The sequence below is a fragment of the Mycteria americana genome, chromosome Z (assembly GCF_035582795.1).
Source record: "Mycteria americana isolate JAX WOST 10 ecotype Jacksonville Zoo and Gardens chromosome Z, USCA_MyAme_1.0, whole genome shotgun sequence".
In the NCBI taxonomy this organism is placed as follows: Eukaryota; Metazoa; Chordata; class Aves; order Ciconiiformes; family Ciconiidae; genus Mycteria; species Mycteria americana.
The window spans coordinates 19,353,630-19,375,065 of NC_134396.1; the positions used below are offsets into that span (position 1 = coordinate 19,353,630).

Genomic DNA, 21,436 nt, shown 5'->3' on the forward strand with positions numbered 1-21,436 from the left:
AATAAAAATGTAAAGCTTTATGATGCATATACACATGATGTATTTCCCTTGAGAACAGCATTTCTTCCACGTGTAGATTTTTTCCTCTCATAGCCAGGTATGGGGAAAAAAGGCCGAACCAAAACAGAAAAGGTGACTGGTGACTAAATGTCTCTGTATTTTACAGAGTTAAGTGACCCAAAAAGTTAATTCAAATGAATGCTGTATCACTAGAGCAATGTTAAAGACTAAGATCACTTAATTTCCTATCATCTGAGAGCTTTAACACCCACTATAAGCTAAAAAAATAATGCTTGGCATCTGTTTACTGGCACAGGAACAAAACGTACAGAACCAGAATCAAGTACGGATGAGTGCCGTTGCTCCTCAAGCTGAAGTGCAACCCGTCTTGTGGGAAGCAGTGTGATTTCTTGGACTGGTGACCTGCAAAAGCACAGTTCTCTCTCCTGTTGTGCAAAACCCAGCAAAACTCGCCAGGTACCTAAACTTTATAATGGAGCTCTCTGCTTTGGGATATCAGAACTGAACAGTTTTTAACATCCAGAGACGCAGCTCTTTGCCCTGCTAATGCACATACACACACACTCCCATTGACAGGACATATAAAAGGGATGATTTGATGTTAATGGAAATCTAAGCACCTTGTTTACCAAGTTAATTTACTTTTAGGTCTCTTCTCAAGCAATCAGATAAACCAAAACACCAATCACCCATCTCACAGTCCTTGCACAAGTAAAATTAAAATATTATACTTAACTATAGGGGTTGAACCTTAATTTCTTCACCCATTAACACTGAATTGACTGTACCAAGAAATTGAAAGAGCATCTTACCTGAATTGGATCTTGTGTCAGTCTCATGGGCCCAATTTGTACTTCTGTAGTTGAAGCCTGCTAAAGAAGAGTATTACAGATATTTTTTTCCAGTCTGGTTCTTAACAAGATAGCATTTTAAATGCAAGAATGAAAGATCAAACAGAACCATGAAAGACTCTCAAAGGCAGGCAGGCGTATGACTCGCAGCCTTAATTTAGTTGCTTTGAAGTGTGTCTTTTATGAATGTATTTTACCAAACTCCTAATTTTGTTTTATTTGACTGTAAGTTAAAAATTGCAGGGTTTTAAATAAGGAAACAAGAAACACCGCTTCCTTTCCCCTCTTTCCCCAACAGAGTACCTTGGTTACACAGAAGGACTTGTATTTTGCTTAAGACTACAGAAAGCTATTTTCTTCTGGCCCAAAATTGCCTTTATTCATTTGAATGTAATACAGAACTTGTATTAAAGGTCTTGTGTCATATATTCAATAGTAATATTTTAATGGGTTTGGTTAGGAAAAAAGTGACTTTTCAGACAAGAAAACTTGTTTGGATTGCATATTTAAAATTGTTTTCCAGAACCATAGCCTTTAGTTTGCAGGAAAAAACATTGCTACCATGTAAGCCATGACATTTTCAGAAGACATAAAAGCACATCATAATTTAAAGCTGCTACAGGAAGGCGAGCAGATGTTGGCTGTGGCTGCTTTGTTGCCGTATTTCCTAGGAGCTGGACTATGTTAATACTTTTTGTGTCTTGATATATTTCAATACACTTCTGTACACTACTGATTTGTTTCACTTCAGTCTGTTAGCTACAGAAGGTTGTTAAGCAACTGAACAATACCTATGTCCTCCCTCAGATGCCTGTACTTAAGGAAAGGAGTCTTTCAACCCTTAAAATATTGTTCCACTCATGCATATGGAGGATTATTTGCAAGTTAGCAATCTCCAAAAGGGCAGATTCTCTGCTTTCCTGGTACCAGTAGCCCCAGGTGCCTGGTGTAGGTGAGTTAAAGCAATCGCCCTGCAAGACATGTAATTTGAACAAACCCCTACAATTGCAGGCAGATTCCCAGGACTGTTCCCTGACACACAGGAATCCTGGAGCCTTATTTCTGCAGCATTTTGCTCTGTGGTGCTTGTTAGTTTAAGCCTTTTGTACAGGTATTATCTTATTCTTCAATTTAGTATTTTTCAAAGGAATGTGTATAAAAATTCAAAATGGATGAAGTTACCAGTATTCAACTTTTTTCCTTAGAGAATACAATACTGTGTTAAGTATTAACAGCCTTGCCTGCATGTGAGACCGTGGTATTATGTATAGCTACAACTGACACATGGGACTTTCATGCACCACTGAGCATCGATTCTTCTCAGCCCAACAACGTACGTCAGAAGGTGGTAACAGGCAGTACTCCAAAAGATTAAACTACAAAGCCTGCCACTGTTTTCCAAAGCAAAAATTGCCCCCAATATAAGTGTAGTTAACCTCTCCTTTTCTCACACAAAAGCTTCACTTCCCACTTGAGCTCCTGCCATAGCAGAATGTAACTTAATGCCAGTAAGCGTATCAGAATAGAAATGAAAGTTAGCACCCTTCATCAACCATGAGTGGTGAGTAAGGTTAGAGAAACAGTTCTCTGAACGCTCTCAACCTCTCTTACCCCCCACTCAAAAAGAAAAACAGCACATTCACACTCCAACAGTATTATTATAGGGAACTCTTAAATACATTTTTTATCGTGATTCACTTCGATTTAAAAAAAAAAAAAAAGTTTAAGGTAGTCTCATTAGATGAATCTGTAAGAATACACAACAGGCTTGGGTCGGTATCAGTGCAAAAGCCTTTTTTTTTACAATGCACAGCTCTGACTGTCCCAGAATGTATTGATCAAGAGCCTGGGATCCTTCACAAACGACAGTTAGGACACACATATTTATTTTATTATCCATTTATCCACTTTTCTACCACTTCAGAGGACATCCAGCTTTAATTACTCTGTTTTGTCCAAGATGGAATAACTCTGTCTATGACATAGATTGATGCAGGCAAGTCTCTCAATCCCCTTACAGGGATTTCTTTATAGGATAGCCACTTCTCTTAGCCCGAGTATTTTAAAACAACAACAACAAAAAATCTGCACAACCATGAGTCAGGGTTTCTCTCCCTGCTGCTTCTGTGTCAGCCTCATGAATAGAAAATACTTGAACAGAAGGACCTAAAAATCAGGGTCTCTCTCTCTTCCCTCCTCCCAGTTTCAGGGTGTTCCTGCCTTTGCTAACAGTAGGAAAGCTTCATGAGGATTAGAAAATCTGAGAGCCCCGATGTAGGAGAACTTGTCCCCATCCTGCTCTGCGCAGACACAATAGGGTCAGAACCACACAGGGATGCAGAAAAAGTGCTGCTATATCTGAAAGATTGCCATGTATAACCTTTAAGTTACTTATACAGTGCACAGAAACAGACGGGACCCTCAAATTAAGACTGCTAATGAACCTGAGCATAGGAAGGATTTATAAACCTTCTCATCGGATACAGCAACAAGTATGCCTGAAATCCTCCTTCCTGGACTTGGAGTTCTGTTTTACAAGCTGAATCAGTCCCTTGGATTTATATGCCCAAATTGCTCCTGCAACCTAAATCAATTAGTACAGTAGCTCGTGACAAACTTTTCTGGTAAAATGTGTGGAGACAAGCCTGGTTCCAAAGAGGTCAGTGAGAAAATCCCTGATTTAAGTGGGCAGAGGAACAGACACAGGCTTGGAAGCAAAGAAATCTAAATAAACTAACCATCTGGGAATAAAAAAAGCTTAAAAGCAGTGAAGAATTTTTTGTTTTAACATTTTAAACTGTCCAGTATTATTTCCAGTATCATTCTAGCCTCCTAGGCAATCTCCACAGGAATCAGCTATTAATCAAAGAATTAAAGACAAAGTCAATGGTACTTTCTTAAATCCTATGTTTTTATGTAAATCAGTGATTATCAATTACCTTACTATCGTAGCAGTACCGTTAAGCAAAATGTACGTACCACTTCATTAAAGTTCCACCCTTTAAAATCACCAATACAAAAATCTTTACCCCCCATATGCCTGCAGACTTACAGCGCCTGCAGTTTATGAATCATCACTAATTAATAACACAACCACTGTAAAAATAATGACTACTTAGTACAGCAAAATCTTCTTGAATAATTCTTCATTGCTCAGAGCAACAACAGAAACTAAAGCCAACCAAGCGGTGAAGCAAAGGTGTTGGTGAGTTCAGCCTCCTGGAAAGGCTCAGGATGGATGTGCCAGTTGAGAAGCATCGCACAGATGCCAAGGTCCCGATGGACACCCTTTTGGCCTGAAGGCTCCTTCCCCCTACCTGCTACATCTTCTTTCCCCTTTAGTCACTCCCACAGGGATGCATGCCTTCCTGCACCTTTGCAGTGTGTTTTCAGACCTCTGTCCCTTCGTTTTTGTAAGCAGGCAATGGGACTGTCTTTCTGACCCAGCTCTCACCGCACCTCTGTGTTCCCCTGGCTCCATCTCCTCACCTTTGCTAGGGCTTATTTGCACTTCTCTCCAGCTCAGCTTTCCCATCTACACTGCTGGTCAGGGTTGACACCTCAGCCCATCCTTTGGCTATTACCATTTCCATATTCGATTATAGCACTATTTTCAACCTCAAATCCCTTCCCTTTTTTTCCCGGCCAAACTGCAGTTCTGAAAAGGATTACAACAATGTGTGACCTCAACACTGGTATTAGCCTTGCTTGAATTCCCTTACGAGACACAGGGCCCACAGGTCTTCTCCAACATCCCTGGCCTGGAGCTGGTGTCCCGCTCCTCTTCCACTGTTCAGCAAGGTTATGCCCCTCTCTTCTTCCCCTTCTTTTCTTTGTCTTGTCTTTCTTAGCAGAACTATATCCCCATCTTTCTCCTCTTCTGTTACTTTTTGTCACTTCTGGTCCATTCCACTTGCATCCACTGGCATTTTTCTGTAGTTTAACACTTGGCCATTCTTTTTCTGTTTGGAGTCTCCCCAAGCTTCTTCGCCAGCTTCAACTGTTACAGGGAATATTACTCGACTTGTCTAGCAATTTGTGTGTATTAAAGAAGGGGCAGATTTACAAGAGAAAAATGAAGAGCTCTTTTCACAAAGATGCCACCTCTGACTCAAGAAGCCCCTAAATGATAAGTTGGCAAAGGCTGGGAGAACAAACAGCATAGCTCACTACTCGCTTCTCCTGCCGGAGACTTGGTCCTGAGCTAGATGGCTTTTGGCCTGACCTTCATGGCTTTTCCAGACACCATCCTTCCATAATTCATTCATTTGTCTGGCTGCCTCTGTTCATCCTCTCCACCCACCAATGCAGCTACTCTCCCAGCTCTCTTTCAGGGAGCACTGCTTTCTGCCACCTCTGTTGTCAAATTCTGTTTTTTTTATTCTCCGCTTGCTGTGGCTTCCAGTTGACATGTGCTTCTGCTTTCCCAGCTGCTCATACCCTCCATTTCCCTGGTTCCCACTAGAGGGCTGCCAACTCACTCTGCCCCACAAGCTGCTCCCCTCGCGCCAGCCAGCTGCCACCCTTCCAAGGAGCCCAGAGGAGCATTAAATAGTTGGGTAGCTCAACGCTAAGGTTAATGTAAGGTCATGCTATTTTATTAGCTGAAAATAATGATCAAACACAGACAGCATTTAGAAGAAATAAGGCTTCATCGTTGTTGACTTAGCCACTGCAAACTCTGCAAGTGTCCGTAACAGAAGCCTGACCCATCAGATACATAGGAATTGGTAAAAAAATATGCATATGCATTTTGAAGAGCTAGCCTATTCACAACATGTGTGACATAAGCTTTGTGTAAGTCACAAATATTTTCAAAAACAGCAAGTATGAACTTTCTGTGGGGTGTTTGGAACCAAGAAACCAAGACCACTGCAGACCTTCAATGCATCAATAACCTTTACACAGGCTTCCACTTGTGGTAACACCATGGAAATAACCGGCTGTATGCCATCTACTGCTAAGACCACAAAATTATCTAGGCTTCAGTTTCAGCCTAAGATGACTCTCATGCCTTTCCTTCCTTAACCATTTTGAACTCAGGTTCTCTTTGCACTCCAGTCAAAAGAAGTCTCTAAGTGTCTCTCTTTAGAGTCCAAGCTCAGCAGTACTCCACAGTCCTCTTCCATGGCCCCATCAGCTGCCTTTCACACCAGTGGCACTTTATTGTTTGAAATCTAGTCTCACATTGGCTTTTAGAAATCTCCTCCACCCTAAGACCCTTTCTACTTATCTCTTCACCCCTTCAGAAGGTCCTCCATAGAATATCCTCTAACTTGGGCAAAGATCTCGGGTTGTTTTTCCCTCCACATGCATTACTGCAGGGATTGTGCCTTAGAAATACTGTCCTAAAGGCCCATTTACCTGGAATAGGAAACCTAGATTTTATTCTGTTTTGTTCTTTTTCTGGATCACAAGAAACAAATGATTTGCTTCAAAAACACAGCTCCACTGAGGACTTGCCTTTATACCCCTCTACTCCAGACCTCTTTCCACTTTCGGCAACAGAAATCTCAGCTTTTCTCTGTGCGTGTGTCTAGCTGTCACTTCAGGTAAATCCCTCTTCCAAATCCATGTCTCCCCCACCAACCTCTATCTGCAACCTTCTCTCAGTCACCGTGAGTGCTGCCACCAACCTTCTCCTGCTCTTACCCACAATCTGTAAGTCATCATCCACTTGAGCTTCTCTTAAGTCCTCCCACCCTGGCTCTTTCTAAATCTTGCTCATTCTATGTTATCTATAAAATGTGGCCTTTCCTTCTCAACCACCTGCAGTCTTTTCATCCAGCTCTCTTATTTTGCCTGCAGATTATTACAGCATCCTTCGCTTTAGCTGTGACATAGGAAAACTTGCCAAGCTTACATTCAACTTGCAGAAGGATGCAGAAGGCACAGGCAAAATCTTCTCTGCAGACGAAAGCAACAGAGAAAACAAAATAAAAGGGCTGCAGACAAACCTGTCTTCTCTCTGAAGACCCTTCCCAGCCTTTTTCTTATCCCTTTGTGAATTATCCCCACTCCCTCTGCCTGGGACGTCAGGCTGTGCAGCCTGGCTGTTGAGTTTTCAAGTTTCCAAGTTTTCTCAGTCTTTGCATTTTTGCAACGCTGACAAAAAATGAGAAAAAGTAACCCCAAAAGCCATGCTCTCAAAGCCATGCTCCCAAGTGTTTAGATGTTTTGTAGATATGATGGTGTCACTCTTACAATACTGTCTCACTCCTCTCATCTGTGCCCCTGTTAACACTCCATCAACAGTTACAGGCTACTCTCTCAAAGGCAGCAATGCTATTTCCAGTTTGCTTTGTACAGCCCTTCCACAGTGGTGTCCTGGTCTTTTAAACAATACTCATGGCTGTGGGTTTTTTGCTTTGTTGAAAAGCAAACATACCCAGGGCCAACATATGCAAAAAAAGCTAGTACTTGCAATGTTTTTATTATTTTGTAGGCTTATTCTTTCAAAGAGTATCTGCATATTTGGATTCTTGACTAAAATTTATTATCTTACTTTATGGTTTTTCTGCCCATACATTTCTGAAGGAAATGTTAATGAAATTTCTACTTTAAATAAAAGCAAAAAGAGGACAAACCCAACATCATAACCATATTTTGCATAAAGCATTAGAGTACAAATTTTTCTAAGACAGGATGGAAAGCGTAACCAAATTTTTTCAGAATATTGATATATTAAAAATACAGCCCTGAATTTTTATAAACCTCACAAAAAAGTGGTATTTTCCCAGGTTTTCAGGAATCAGACTAGCTCTTATTACTGTAGAAAATATGATCAGAACCAAGCTCTCCTTAAAGGAAATCGAATGTTTTGAAAATTATCTCCTCTCTTCTCCATAATTATACAACTCCAGACTGAGGCAAGTGGGATCTGACTGTTTGGAATTTAGGTCTTTTTGTTTTGCAAAACTTTCAGTTAAGTTTCAGAATGCTTTCTGTTTTTAAGAAAGTGTTATTTAAAATGTGGCACCTCAAATAAGAGCTATTAAAAAACCCAAATCAAATCCATTTTTAGAGCATACTCCATTAAAAAAAGTATTAAACATTTTCACTAAAAACTCTAAGATAAGCATAGTTTTTTTCCTTATTATATTAATTTAGCACTCATTTAGGAGGTCTGTGATATATTTGCATCTTAGTTTTAACTCATGCAGTGCAGCATTTTCCCAATCTAATGATTTATATCACTTAAAGCTTATCCATACGTCAGAAAAAATTTACTGTGTAGTTTTGCGTGTACTCTTCCCATATGTATAAGCAAAATTCATGATCCATAATGGATTCTCCTCTTCCAGATACTATATGTGATTTTGTTGACAAGCAACAAACCTCAAAATTCCCTTGGGGAAAAAAAAGTCTTTTACTTATGTAGCTACCACACATACAACTACTCAACTGGGCCAAATCCTCAGCTCAGGACAGCACGCACTGAAGCATGTAGCATGAAAACACTACATACACAGACGATAAACTGGACCCAAATCCACGAAGACACATAGATTTGGCAGGCTTTGCTGTACTTTCATGCACCTAGCTCAAGGGCAGAGTCACAAACCTGCAACTGGTTCTTCTGCTTCCCAAAAGCAAGCAGAGTTGGGCTGAGGCCCTCTCAATGCCTCCAGTTAAATCTATGTCACTGCACACAAGGGAATTGAAAATTTGAGAGGGAGAAAGTCAAGGGGAAGAAGAGCCTTCCTTTCCGTGACCACCCTGACCTCTGGGCAATGAAGTCAGGCTCCTGTTGCATACTCTCTCCCTCACCCATGACCCCTGCACTCTTTTTTGCAGTGACCTGTGCCTGAAAAGGAGCCTTAAGCACTAACTTCCTTTCCCACCTCCCTCTTCCCCACCAACCTTGCCTTCACCAGCTCGGGGAGCACTCACCTGGGAGAGAAGCATTTGAAACCAAGCTTGGCTGGGCATACGCGATCATATACCAGATGCACCAGCCCACCGTTGTCCCTGCATTTCCCATGTGAATGTCTCTGAGAATACCAGCCTGACCGGGTCCTTCAGGTGACCTGCCATAGAAATGTCTCCGGCTGTGAACTCCACATATTCTTCGGTGTGAGGTATGTGCCAAGACCACATATCTTAGTAGAGCTAAGATTGGCAGCAGTTCTGGAGATAAGCAGAAGTCCTCATAAAAACTTCAAAGTCTAAGGATCAAATGGCTAAAGTTGAATTTCTGTGAATTACACAGTTGGTAACATATTGGATGCTTAAGTTGTTTTTTGAGTTTGGTTCTCAGAGTCTGCTCCTACAACTGCTTCTGCGCAAAGCTGCGAAGATCTGTCTGATCAGAGTCAGCTTCAGGAACAGATGTTAAGATTTCTATCTTTCTTCCTTCATCCTCATTCCACTCTACGTGGTTTCCTGGCTTGTGTTGCAAATAAGAAATTAGAAAAGTAAGTACTCGAAAACACAGATTTGTTTCTTCTCTATTTCTCACTCCTTTTTCTCCCTGCAACATAATTAATCTATTTTTAAGCAATTACAGACAGTAGTGATAGTATAATCTTGCTGTTTCAATCTAAAATGAGTGGTAAGGGAAGAAAAGCAAACCAATGGGATGCAAGTAAACCTCTGAAAGACATGGGGAAGAGAGAGGGGAACAAAGGGCAGCTGGCACAAACAGGTCACAAAAATTGGATCATCCTTAAGAGAAAAAGAATTGAGAAAGACAAAATGTACCAGTGTCAAGCTGCTAGCAATTTTAGGCAACGTCTTGAACAAGCAAGCTGACACTTACAATTCTAATATAACAATGTGTGCCTGACATAAAATGATAACTGAAGCAAGAATATTATATTAGGACTTCTTGCATTCTGTTCACATTTTGGTAGCAGCTTCCTTATGAATACATTATCATAACAGGAAGTAGAAAAGACACTAGTTTGGCCATTATTTTGTTAAATTTGGCATACAAACTACCATTGTCGATCGGTCCTCAATTCTGCTCCCAGCAGCAGCTGCTTTGAGACCTGTCAAGGGAAAATAGGCTACAAAACTCCCATAATCCATAAAGAGTAGTCCACGTCCCTTTTATTCCTATAATTAACAGATTGAGGCTTCCAACAGAACCTGGAAGCAATCCTGCAGGTTTGTACATACAATTTCCCCCCCCCCACACATTTTTCTTACATGGATTCAAGGCTCATGATCTGCACATTGGTCCTACTAAGACCAGTACCACAATTCTGGTTCTCAATGTTAGCACAAAATAGATTTGGTGTCCAAGTTACAGTTGGTTGAACACAGTTGACTAGGACATCCCTTAATAAAACCCCACAAATCTCCGAGGAGATTTCTAAACACATTCCCCTGTCCTTTTTAGAAGCTCTGTGAGGAACAATGAAAAATCGGTCAGACCAACCAATCTTGGCCCAACATCCTGTCTCCAGAAGTGGCCAAAAGCAGATGACAAACTGAAAAATGCAAAAACAGGGCAAGCACAGAGTGACACTGTCCCTTATACCACCTAAGCTTGATGCTAATAGCTCATCTTAGCTTATGCTTTCCTTACAGAAAAAGCCACGCTAACTCTTCTCCAGCACATCATATTATCCAATTACCTACCACATCTACTTGTGCTATGTTTTTATCTCTAGACATAGTGTCTCGCCCAGTATGAAAACAGAATGTAGTTCCTAGATGACCTTTGGTACCCTCTAAGGGGGACTAATTATCCGATTTTCACTCCTCTGGCACTGAGATCAGTTTAAAGAACAGGTGGCACACCTTAGTTAGTAGTTCCGAAATTTCAGATTTATGTTGCTTGTGAACTTCTGGGCCAATATGCCAACTGGGTCCTGGCAATCTTTCCTTCTCCTTCACCTCCTCCCTACAGCAGAGCAATAAATGGCCCACATCCCCAGGTCTACTGCTTACACGTCTCTTGTTCAAGAACGGAGTGCCCAGAGGGGTGGCTCAGGTGACTTGTCAGCTATTCACGCTGCTTGAGAAGGGCATGGTCTCAAAAGATATGGTTATCATTATCAGCGCACTCACTGTCAGTGAAGTTTTTATGCCATTTTAATGCCAGATTTTAATAAATTAATTTTAATAGATAAAATATACACCAGGAAGACATCAAATTACAAAATGCTGCATCACAGTCTGATACCAAACAATTTTCTTTCAAGAAATTCTACCTTTGATGCATCCTGTCTTTCTCACTCTAAATTCAGTATTGATTTTAAGCAAAAAAAAAATCATATTCCTTAATGGGTTTTCTGATTAATGTTTTACATGCAAGTCTACAGAAACAAGAAAAATACAGCACAGGTGGCTTATTTCCTACCTTTTGATGAGAAAGCTAAGCATTTATTCCTCTTTACATTAAGCTACTCTTAGTTATTGCGGATTCATTATTCTTGTGTTTTTGTAGAAGTTTAGAGGTACATTTGCTTAGAATTGGCTGGATTTCTATACCATAGGAATACAAAATTTGAGAAACCAAATTGCCTGTGACAAAGTATCTTTTCAAGGTAACAGCTTATCCACGGTTGTTGTTAATTCGTTCAAAAGGAAAAAAACCCACTAAACACCCAAAAAGCAAAAAACACCCTGCAGCGTTTTTTCGTAATTAGGGGGTTAAGTCATGGCAAAAATCTAACGCATTGATTTCCAATAGTATTTTGACTAGGTATTCCTGCTCACAAAGCAGCAGGACACATAAATTAAGAGCATACCTTTCTCCACTGAATATCTACGGTGCCTCAAGGTCTACAGCAGCAGGAAACTTCCTTCCCTTCCCCCATTTACTCAGAACCCCACTAGGAAGAAGGGCCTGACTAATGCCTAGAGATGCTCAGTGAAACAGCAATGAGTAAAGAATCACAAACTGTTGGCGTGAAGGGACCCCTGAAGGTCACCAGGTCCCTGCAAGTGGTGCTATCGCAACGCTAGATCAGGTCTATCCCTTTTCAGCATGGCTGCTGCTCAGGCAATCACCTCCCAGCCTGTACTGACAAGAAAGGAATTAAAATCCATAGGCTGGCCAAGTGCTTTAACTTTTGAACTACTGTGTAAGAGAAATATCTGCTATCATAATGTAGCCCTGTTTTATTTCAGTCTTTCCCCCTACCTGTAATGTTGAGTAAATTCAGACCACATTGGCACATTTTTTTGGAAAACACGCAAACAAATTTCACTTTGAAATACCTTTAAAAGTGAACATTGAGCAGACTCTACGGACTCCTCCAGAGATATGAAACTTCAGTAACTCTCAGTATAACTATTGTGGTAAGTTAAAAAATTATGGTTTCTTTAAGAAAAATACACTTCCACATTTTAATCTGGCAGCACACAGATAATAAAGAGACAGACCTGTGTCACAAACAGCAACATTTTTAGACTTGTGGAAAGAAAACCAATTACAGAATGCAGTCCCCATTGACATCAGGTTTATTTTGAATATTGACTTTGTCAACAGAAGTTTATCTGAAAGTGTATTTATTTTGTGAGCATACACATTTCACTTCACTAAATACTCATGGCAGGCAGGTTATGTTAATGTCCTTGCAGTATGAAGAGGCATGGGGAGAACAAACTTTCCCAAACATCTGTCAAAGTAAGCAGAATCTGCCCAAGACTTGTGGATCTCAGCACGGTGAGACAAATGTAAATCCATTTGTCATTACTGTCCATTCTCAACTTTGTAGGACCATGAGTCACACACATTACTGGAGAATCTCGTCAAATCTCCTTACAGCAATCTTAGGGAAAAACACAGCCACTAAGCCTGAACTATTTCAGAACTACATACACTACTGTTTAGGAGAGAGCAAAAGCCAAAACTATAGACACAGAAGGAGTTAAAAATTAATCTTATTTTAATCTTTGTATGTTCAGCTAGTCAAAAAAGCAATCAATGTGAGGATAGGAACAAAGCGCCAAACAAAACAACTTTATGCTGCCACGTAAATTTATGATGAACCCACACTTTCAATGCTGTACATCATATTTTGTTTTCCTTGAGATAAGTTAACCAAAACTAGAAAAATTAAAGAGATAGCAACAAGAATAATCATAGATATTCCGAGACATCTCTGGAGAACTAAGAAGACTAGGCTGCTTCTGCCAGGAAGAGAGGTAACTAAGGAACTGAATAGGCATCTATGAAATCATGAATGGTGCAGAGCTGAATGAAGAATGACTCATCAATAGTCCTCACAATACAAGAAATACGATGCTTTCACTTAAATTATCAGGCCATTGGAGGGGGTGTTGTTCAAAAAGCAGTTGAACAAAATTTACCAAAGGGAGGCCCCTGTGTTGCTGTGGAACACATCAGTAGGAACATAACCTCAACGCAGAAGCCCCTTAGTTATAGGTTAAGAGAGACCCAGGGAGAGATCCCTCTCCATCTGCCCTCTTTTCTGTTGTTGCATAAGGTTCTTTGCTCTTGCCCAAGACAAGATAATGGGCTGGCAGACCTATGGTTCAATACAGTAGATCAATTATTGGGCATGGCTATTAAAATTGATACAAAAACATATGAAGTGAGTTTCCGTACTGGAAGATTCAGGTAATATGATCATATAAGTATGAATGTGAACAGCTAGAACATTACTTTGTAACAAGCTGCTAGCTAAATAATCCTGATCTTCTTCCGTTAGCTGTTGGTCTAAGTAAATACTCATAATTTATGAAACATATTGTTAGCCTGCAATCAAAGAATCATTTTAAAATGTAAAATTAACTTTGCCTTTCAAAGACTAAGAAAAAACATCTGGAGGTTGTCTGCATACACCTGAGGGGCTGCCAGCCTAGCATTTGCTCTAGAAACTGTTCAGTTCCCTCCACCTCACATGGAACGTGCTGCCAAAATAAATTTCAAGTCCCACTTTTGTGCTGGGTTGCGGGGGAAATACTTCCAACGCTCTGCGACTTCAGTAAGAGTTTGCTAGAAGACAGTTATCATATTTGAAATTCCTCCTGGAAATTAGCAAAGGAAGAAGTTAAATATTTTAATATAAGAATATTCAGGAGTTTTGCACAAGTCTGCTTCTGCTAGAAAAGGGCAATCTGTCTCCTTTCTCTTCATACAATGTATTGCTGGCTTTGGCTGCTGCTTGTTGGAGGACTACTTTGGTTCAGGGAGATTTTGGCAAGAAACAGTGTGTTCTCAAATAATTTAACGCTACTGTTACAGTAGTAGATAACCTACCTGGTTTCTTACTCAAGGAAAAAATTTTAGTTGTCTTGGCTTCCACTGTTTATCTAACATAAACTATACAGTGTTATACGGAAAGTGAACAAATTAAGATTGAGCTGAATTCACAGGTTCTCTCTTGCCTTCAAAACCAGTAAGATTATGCCCCTCAGTAGTCTGAGAGCAGTCAGAAGCAGCACCTCAAATACCGGTTTGCAAGTGCACACATAGGTATTATGGACTCTGCTCCAAGAGTTAAAAGGAAGACAACTTTTTGACCCAAGGTATGCAAGGTTTTTAGTCTACCATTTCTCCAACACTATTCAATGTAGATACTACCAGCTATCAATATCAACCTTAAGCTGGAGTAGTTAGCAGGCTTCTTCTTCAGGGACGCATGATGGATGCCACCATCAGAGCTTTGCCTTAGTATCACCGCCTCTTATTTCTTATCCCAGGTGGACATAGCTGGAAAGAATTTCCTCCTGGTTCAACAAGGTCTGTCTATATCTTGCTTTGCCAGCTACTGTAAGGCACCTACATATTACCTCAGCCTAAACCCAACACTATATTCCTTTTGCTGGAACACAGAAAAACAAACAAAAAACCAGAACAAAGATGTTCTGATGAGCAATAGGCACTTACTGAAGTTTTAGGAATTGTCTTTCACTTAGAAAAACTCAGCTGTGAACTTTGATCTACATTTAAAAAAAATACCAAATAAGCTCTTGTAAACAATATGGTATTCCTCACTTTCTTCGAAGAATAATATTCTCTCTCCCCCTCTCCTTCACACTGCCAGACAGTGTTTTCTTTACAGTTCTTCTGTCTTGATTGTTTGAATCTGGGGACAGGCAGCTGAAGCCAACTAGTTTGGCCTTTTAATTAAAATTTTAGCATCCACAGGATATGTCTTAGGATTATACCTAGAAACTCCATTAAAAAAAAAAAAGAGAGACACAACAACAACTCCAAATTGCAAATACACAGTACAACCACCAATAAAATAAAAATTAAATCTTCCCAAGTTTTCAGGTTAACAGATACATATGTGCACTTTTTCCATTACAATCCCAGGTTTTCAGGATAACAGATACATACTTGCACTTTTTCTATTACAATCTAACATTGGCTTTAAAATAAAAAAAAAACATTTAAATATATGTCAAAATTAACTGTTTTGCTGTTGAGCCTTTTATCAGAAACCCACAGACAGAAGAATTATTCCCAGAGCAGACCCTACCACCTCAAGTATCAAGAGTGATGCTGTCTCCAGTCACAAAGCCCCCAGCTCAACACCACCTGTTATTGCGCAGCTACAAATTATTAACGTGAAAGTCTGTGCCATGTCTCACACTAAAAATCGTGCAGACAACAGAAATCAAAGCCAAATTCTCATCAAAATAAACAACTCGGAGACTCTCATGCTGACAATAGTTTGTGATCACATTTAATTCAGTTCAAGTTTCGATTTTAATTTTGACAAAGCCACTGCAGATAATCCAGACGGCAGCATTAGTGTGTGAGTCTAAGACTCCGATACTGACATCTGGATATCACCTTCTGGGACGTGCACAGTGCCTTGCTGGCTGGTGAGTCATCTAACTGAGCCACATGGATGTTTCCCAAAACCAGCATTTTCACCCTCTGTATTTTGTCATTCAAGACTAAAGCGTTTATGAAGCTTGTCTCATCTATTTAGGTTATAAATCTCAGAGGAAAAGATCACCTCTCACTTTTATAATACCTCATATAGTAGGGCACGTGGGCTGACTGATCCTATAAGCCCTTCAAAAATACAGATGAAGAGTGAGGAAGAGTAGAAGTAGTATTTATACAAGGTGGGTATAGCAGCACACATGAAGTGGTCAGGGGAAGGGGGAGCTCTGACCCAGAGGAACAGAGCAGCAGGTGTTAGATGTACCTGAAGTATTCATACCTTGCAAAAGTAAGAATTCCCCTGATAAACCTGGAAACTTAATTACCCAGTCTTACAAACGTGAACGTAGTCATGTTAATTTCACTGCCCTTACTCTACTCATGTAAATGCTGGTAGGACCAGCATCTTATGTTAGGGTTTAACTTTTGCATACAGCTGCAATCCAAATAAGCTCTGCAAAAGTATGGAAACAAGATATTGCATAGTCCTTCAGCTGGCCTGCTGCACCAGAGCAAATTATTACTTATGCAATAAGCAATAATCATTTTGATATTACTTATCACTATTTCCACAGTGCAGGGGGAAATCATTAAAAGCTTTCTGGAAAAAGACTTTTTTTGAACATTTTATTCCAGTCTTAACCAGGAAGCACCACCAAATTTAAATGCCACTTTCCAGACCTATTATTACAAGAGTCATGCCAATGTTCTACAGAGACCTCTTACTGCTACTCCAGTTTTTATGTACTGACACCTATTTGAACAGAATATAGTCATTTTAGTTCACCATTAGGATCATCCACCATTAGGATGTATTCTGCAACTCACTACCAACACAATACTGAGAGGATAAAAAAATTACACTGTTATATTCTCCACAGATCATGAAACACAACTCTCTCGCAAATGTCTCAGCAACCCATCTTCTCCCATGGCTTCTGCACGTGCCCAGTATGAACTCCCACATTCAAGAATTAAAAGCAGAAGTTCTGGCTGCTGAATGCAGTGTTAACTGCCACGCTTTCTCTCCCCAAAGAATAGTTACAGCTGCCTATTTTCAATGCACCTTAAATTGCAGAAGCTAAATTTTATGCACCACAGGCTCAGTTCAGCAATCTGTTTAATTTTATTTTATGAGCAATGTCGCTGGAGACAAAAAGGGCTTCTTGGGCAGTTAAGGTAGCATGGCCCAAATGCTCTGCATTTTGCAGAATTAAGCAACTATTAAGCAACAGGAACTATATACATATCATGAACTGTAGGAGAATATTAATCTCCTCTCCAAGAGATCACATGGACAGTTCAAAACCTGACACTTTCCAACCACCTTTATCTAGAAATCCTGTCTCTGAAAGTCATAAAAGATTTTAGTTCCAACTCACTGACAAAATTTTCTCCAGCAAAGCTTTTATAAGGCATGGTCTCTTCATTTTAGTGGATTAGACTCAGTATCACATACAGCTGAAGAACTGCTTATGCATAAATTATTCACAACCTAACACTACAGTCCATGAGACTACAACAGAAAAATACATTGCTGGAGTTCTCTGTTATATCTCTGTCATATACGTCTTTATTTTACAACTGTCTTTATATGGGCTCTGCAGAGAAATATGTTGTATTTCCTCTTAATATTGTACTTATTCACAAGTGCATATCACAGTATAGAAAAGAGCAATTTCTAGACATTTCTTGCTGAGTCACATTCAGTTTTCAAAGAAGTTGAGAAATATTTGATCGACATAAGCTGGGGGAAATGAGCTGCCAATAGAGCAGTGAAAGTGATCTGAGCAATCATAGGCCCATCATATCGGCACTCATGCTAAAAATCTGTGCCAGAATTGTATGGAAGAATAAAGACATTGAGTTACATTGAACAGAAGATGCAACTCTATCATTTTACCAAACTTACTAAGTCACCCTAATATGAGTCCTGACAAAAACGTATAAAATAATAAAAGTTATTTTCTAGAGAAAGGAAACTTAATAAACCTCTCCTGTTCAAGACTGCTGAAAAGCATTTGTTGGGATGCCACAGGCAAAGGTATTAAAAAAGCTGCAGAAAATGGGGTGAATAAAAGAACTGCAAGGTAGGTAGGGTAGCAGAGAACCTTGAGGGCAGGAGTCATAGAAATGGGCTGAAATTCAAACAATATGAAGTGCCACACTGTGTACTTACGTATGTTGCTGTATGTTAGAAGCTTCTTAGCTGAATACAAGAGAAGAAGCTGAATACAAGAGAGATGACAGCTTAGTACTCCTGTCAGTAAAGTCAGAGAAGACCAGAAGTAAACTTTTTCAAGGCTTTAATGAAATTTAAGGCGTTATAGAAAGTGGCTTCCAGCTCTCTGACCCAAGAGCCCTCTCCAGAAATTGCATTTTACTTTACATAGCATGTTACCATTAAAATTTAAATGCTTCCCTAAAAGTAAATGAGAGACATCGGGCTGGGGGGCCTCCTAACAAAATACATGTGTAATGAAATGTCTGTAATCGTTACGGTCATTAAACATTAAAAAGCCCATTTCTGGGCACACATAAAACAGTCTGACTAGCTCACTGGTCCCATCTGCAGAAACCTTGTGATGAAGTGATAACACAGTATGGATAGCTGGATTCTCCACACTGAGTAACACAAGAGCATCACTGATTATCTCAGTTATGGCACTGCAAATACATTAGTACCCCTCCTTACAGAATTTAGGCCCCAAGTCTTCAGATCCACATAACATGGGAACAAGACAATTTCACATATGCAGCTCTTCTTGGGGAAATATCACTTTTCCTTTTTAGACCTTTGTAGCGACACGGAGCTAACCAGCTGTTCTATATTTAGCTGCCAGACACAGGTTATAACCACCCCAAGGCTGTTTTAGGCTTCTTTGGAGTGCAATGACCCTGTGGAAATGTAAAGTCAAACTGGTGCTCTGGTTTTTCCAGTCAAGCTGGATGGTTCTACTCGTGCGCTTAAATATTTTGCTAAGTCAGGCTTCAATGGAGGCCAGGATTGCAAACACATAACAACAGGTGCATTGGGTCAGATCAAGCCACCAAACTAACATCATGTCTCTGAGAATGGTCAAAACTAGGTAATATGTACAAGACCAGGGCAAGCACATATGATACCTCCTGCATCCATTCCCCACCGCAGGCCTTAGAGATTTCTGAAATACACAGAAGTAATTTTTGACTTATTAATCCTCAAAAGATCTCTCTCTCACTTATTCTTTCAGTGTCCCAGTGAACTTATGTTACGTGTTCCATGAACACTACCTTCTTTTTGTATATATAGCTGTAAAGCAAGGCACAGTCCGACACATTTTGTAATTTGCAGTTGTGCCGATTTTGACCCCAGCTGACGAAAGGGCTATTCCATACCATGTGACGTCATGCTCAGCATATAAAGCTGGGGAAGAAGAAGGAAGGGGGGACATTTGGAGTGATGGCGTTTGTCCTCCCAAGTAGCCATTACGTGTGATGGAGCCCTGCTTTCCTGGAGATGGCTGAACACCTGCCTGCCCATGGGAAGGAGTGAATGAATTCCTTGCTTTGCTTTGCTTGTGTGCGTGGCTTTTGCTTTCCCTATTAAACTGTCTTTATCTCAGCCCTTGAGTTTTCTCACTTTTACCCTTCTGATTCTCTCCCCCATCCCACTGGGGGGGAGTGAGTGAGTGGCTGTGTGGGGCTTAGTTGCCAGCTGGGGTTAAACCACGACAGTCCTTCTTGGCACCCAATGTGAGGCTCGAAGGGTTCGAGATAACGACGGATTTGATGGGAATGTTTTTGGGAATGGTTTTTTTGGGAATGTTTTCACTGCTTGCTGTACTGCTTGTCATCCGACTCTGCTGTGCCTGGGAACATTTTGATAACAGCAATGGCGATGCGCCTGGGCTGGCAGGTGGCCAGGGCATCGCTGCTGTTTCTGTGCTGCTGTACTGGACAGGCTGGAACTCCAGTGTGAACTTGAGTCGAAGGGACTGTGACCTGTGGATGAGTCCACGCAGGAGCAGGACACCCTGAAGCGTCTGTGGCTGTGAATAAGTCCACACCAGAGCAGGTACATCTCAAAGCGTCTGTGGCCATGGTTATGTCTGTGCCACAGCAGGTATACCTCTGAAGGGATTGTGGCCCAAGGATAAGTCCATGCTGGAGAAGGTACTCCTCGAAGCATCTGTGGCTGTGGATAAGTCCATGCTGCAGCAGGTACAGCTTGAAGCATCGTTGGCTGCGGATGAGGCCATGCTGGAGCACCTGAAAGCGTGTGGCCATGGATAAGCCCACAACAGAGCAGGTACTCCCCTGGAGGGACTGCAGCCATGGGTAGGGCCGTGTTGGAGCAGGTTTACTTCTGAAGGGCCTGTGGCTGTGGGTAAGGCCACGCTGGAGCAGGTATCTCTCTGAAGGCATTGTGGCCCATGGAGAAGGCCACGCTGGAACAGGTGCACCTCAAAGCAACTGTGGCTGTGGATAAGTCTATGCTGCAGCAGGTATATTCCTGGAGAGGCTGTGTCCCCTAGATAAGGCTCCACCTGGAGCAGGTACAGCCCTAAGGGACTGCAGCCTGTGGATAAATCCAAGCTGGAGCAGGGGCAAAGGGAGGAGTTCATTGCCATGTTAAACCTGATGGTCTGGTCCAAAGGGACCAGGGGTGGAGATTGTAATGGAAATACCTTTAAATTGTCATAACCCGGGATTTGAGTCTCATGTCATGGGAATTACTATAGCAGGAACCACCCAAACCAATGGAGGAGAAGCCTTACAAGAAGCAGTGCAAGTGCAGCAGTGACCTGACCTGAGCTGGCTTTGGTGCCCAGTAATTCCACACAACACACCACCTCTCCTGTCCTGAGTGACCACCGTAACAGATGGAGCCCAAAGTCATGGACTAAATGAACTCCGTGGACATTTTGTGGATATTTGTGGACATTTTAAAGATGTTTTACAGGGGTGGTCCATAGCCTAAGGGAATGATATCTGTGTATTAGATCAAAGGATGGGAAGGGGAATGGTGGTTAATGAGGACGTATTGGATAGTGCAGGACCTGAGCATGACGTAAATGGTATGGAATAAGGGGTGGAGAATGTGCTGGTTTTGGCTGGGATAGAGTTAATTTTCTTCATGGTAGCTAGTATGGGGCTATGTTTTGGATTTGTGCTGGAAACAGTGTTGATAATACAGGGATGTTTTAGTTACTGCTGAGCAGTGCTTACACAGTCAAGGCCTTTTCTGCTCCTCACCCCACCCCACCAGTGAGTAGGCTGGGGGTGCACAAGGAGTTGGGAGGGGGCACAGCCAGGACAGCTGACCCCAGCTGACCAAAGGGCTATTCCATACCATATGGCATCATGCTCAGCGTATAAAGCTGGGGAAGAAGAAGGAAGGGGGAATGTTTGGAGTGATGGTATTTGTCTTCCCAAGTAACCATTACGCGTGATGGAGCCCTGCTTTCCTGGAGATGGCTGAACACCTGCCTGCCCATGGGAAGGAGTGAATGAATTCCTTGCTTTGCTTTGCTTGTGCGCAGCTTTTGCTTTCCCTATTAAACGGTCTTTATCTCAGCTGACGAGTTTTCTCACTTTTACTCTTCCGATTCTCTCCCCCATCCCACCAGGGGGGAGTGAGCGAGCGGCTGCGTGATGCTTAGTTGCCGGCTGGGGTTAAACCATGACAGCAGTCATTATGTTTTTCACAAAAACTGCTGTATATCAGGTACAGATTACTCAGAAAACTTTCATT

The 21,436-nt window shown here is 41.2% G+C and overlaps 1 protein-coding gene across 9 annotated transcripts in view; it reads right to left on the reverse strand.

Annotated features, from left to right (window-relative positions):
- PDE8B (phosphodiesterase 8B) overlaps window positions 1-21,436 on the reverse strand; it is a 79,811-nt gene that overhangs the window by 42,041 nt on the left and 16,334 nt on the right. For 6 of the 9 annotated variants that reach the window (XM_075527475.1, XM_075527482.1, XM_075527479.1 and 3 more), the window contains exon 2: window positions 834-893. The exons of 1 other annotated variant lie outside the window; for it this stretch is intronic. In XM_075527475.1, the coding sequence (XP_075383590.1) occupies window positions 834-893 (60 nt within the window). The remainder of the gene's footprint in view (window positions 1-833; window positions 894-21,436) is intronic. 2 more of the 9 variants (XM_075527483.1, XM_075527477.1) reach the window with 1 other exon arrangement.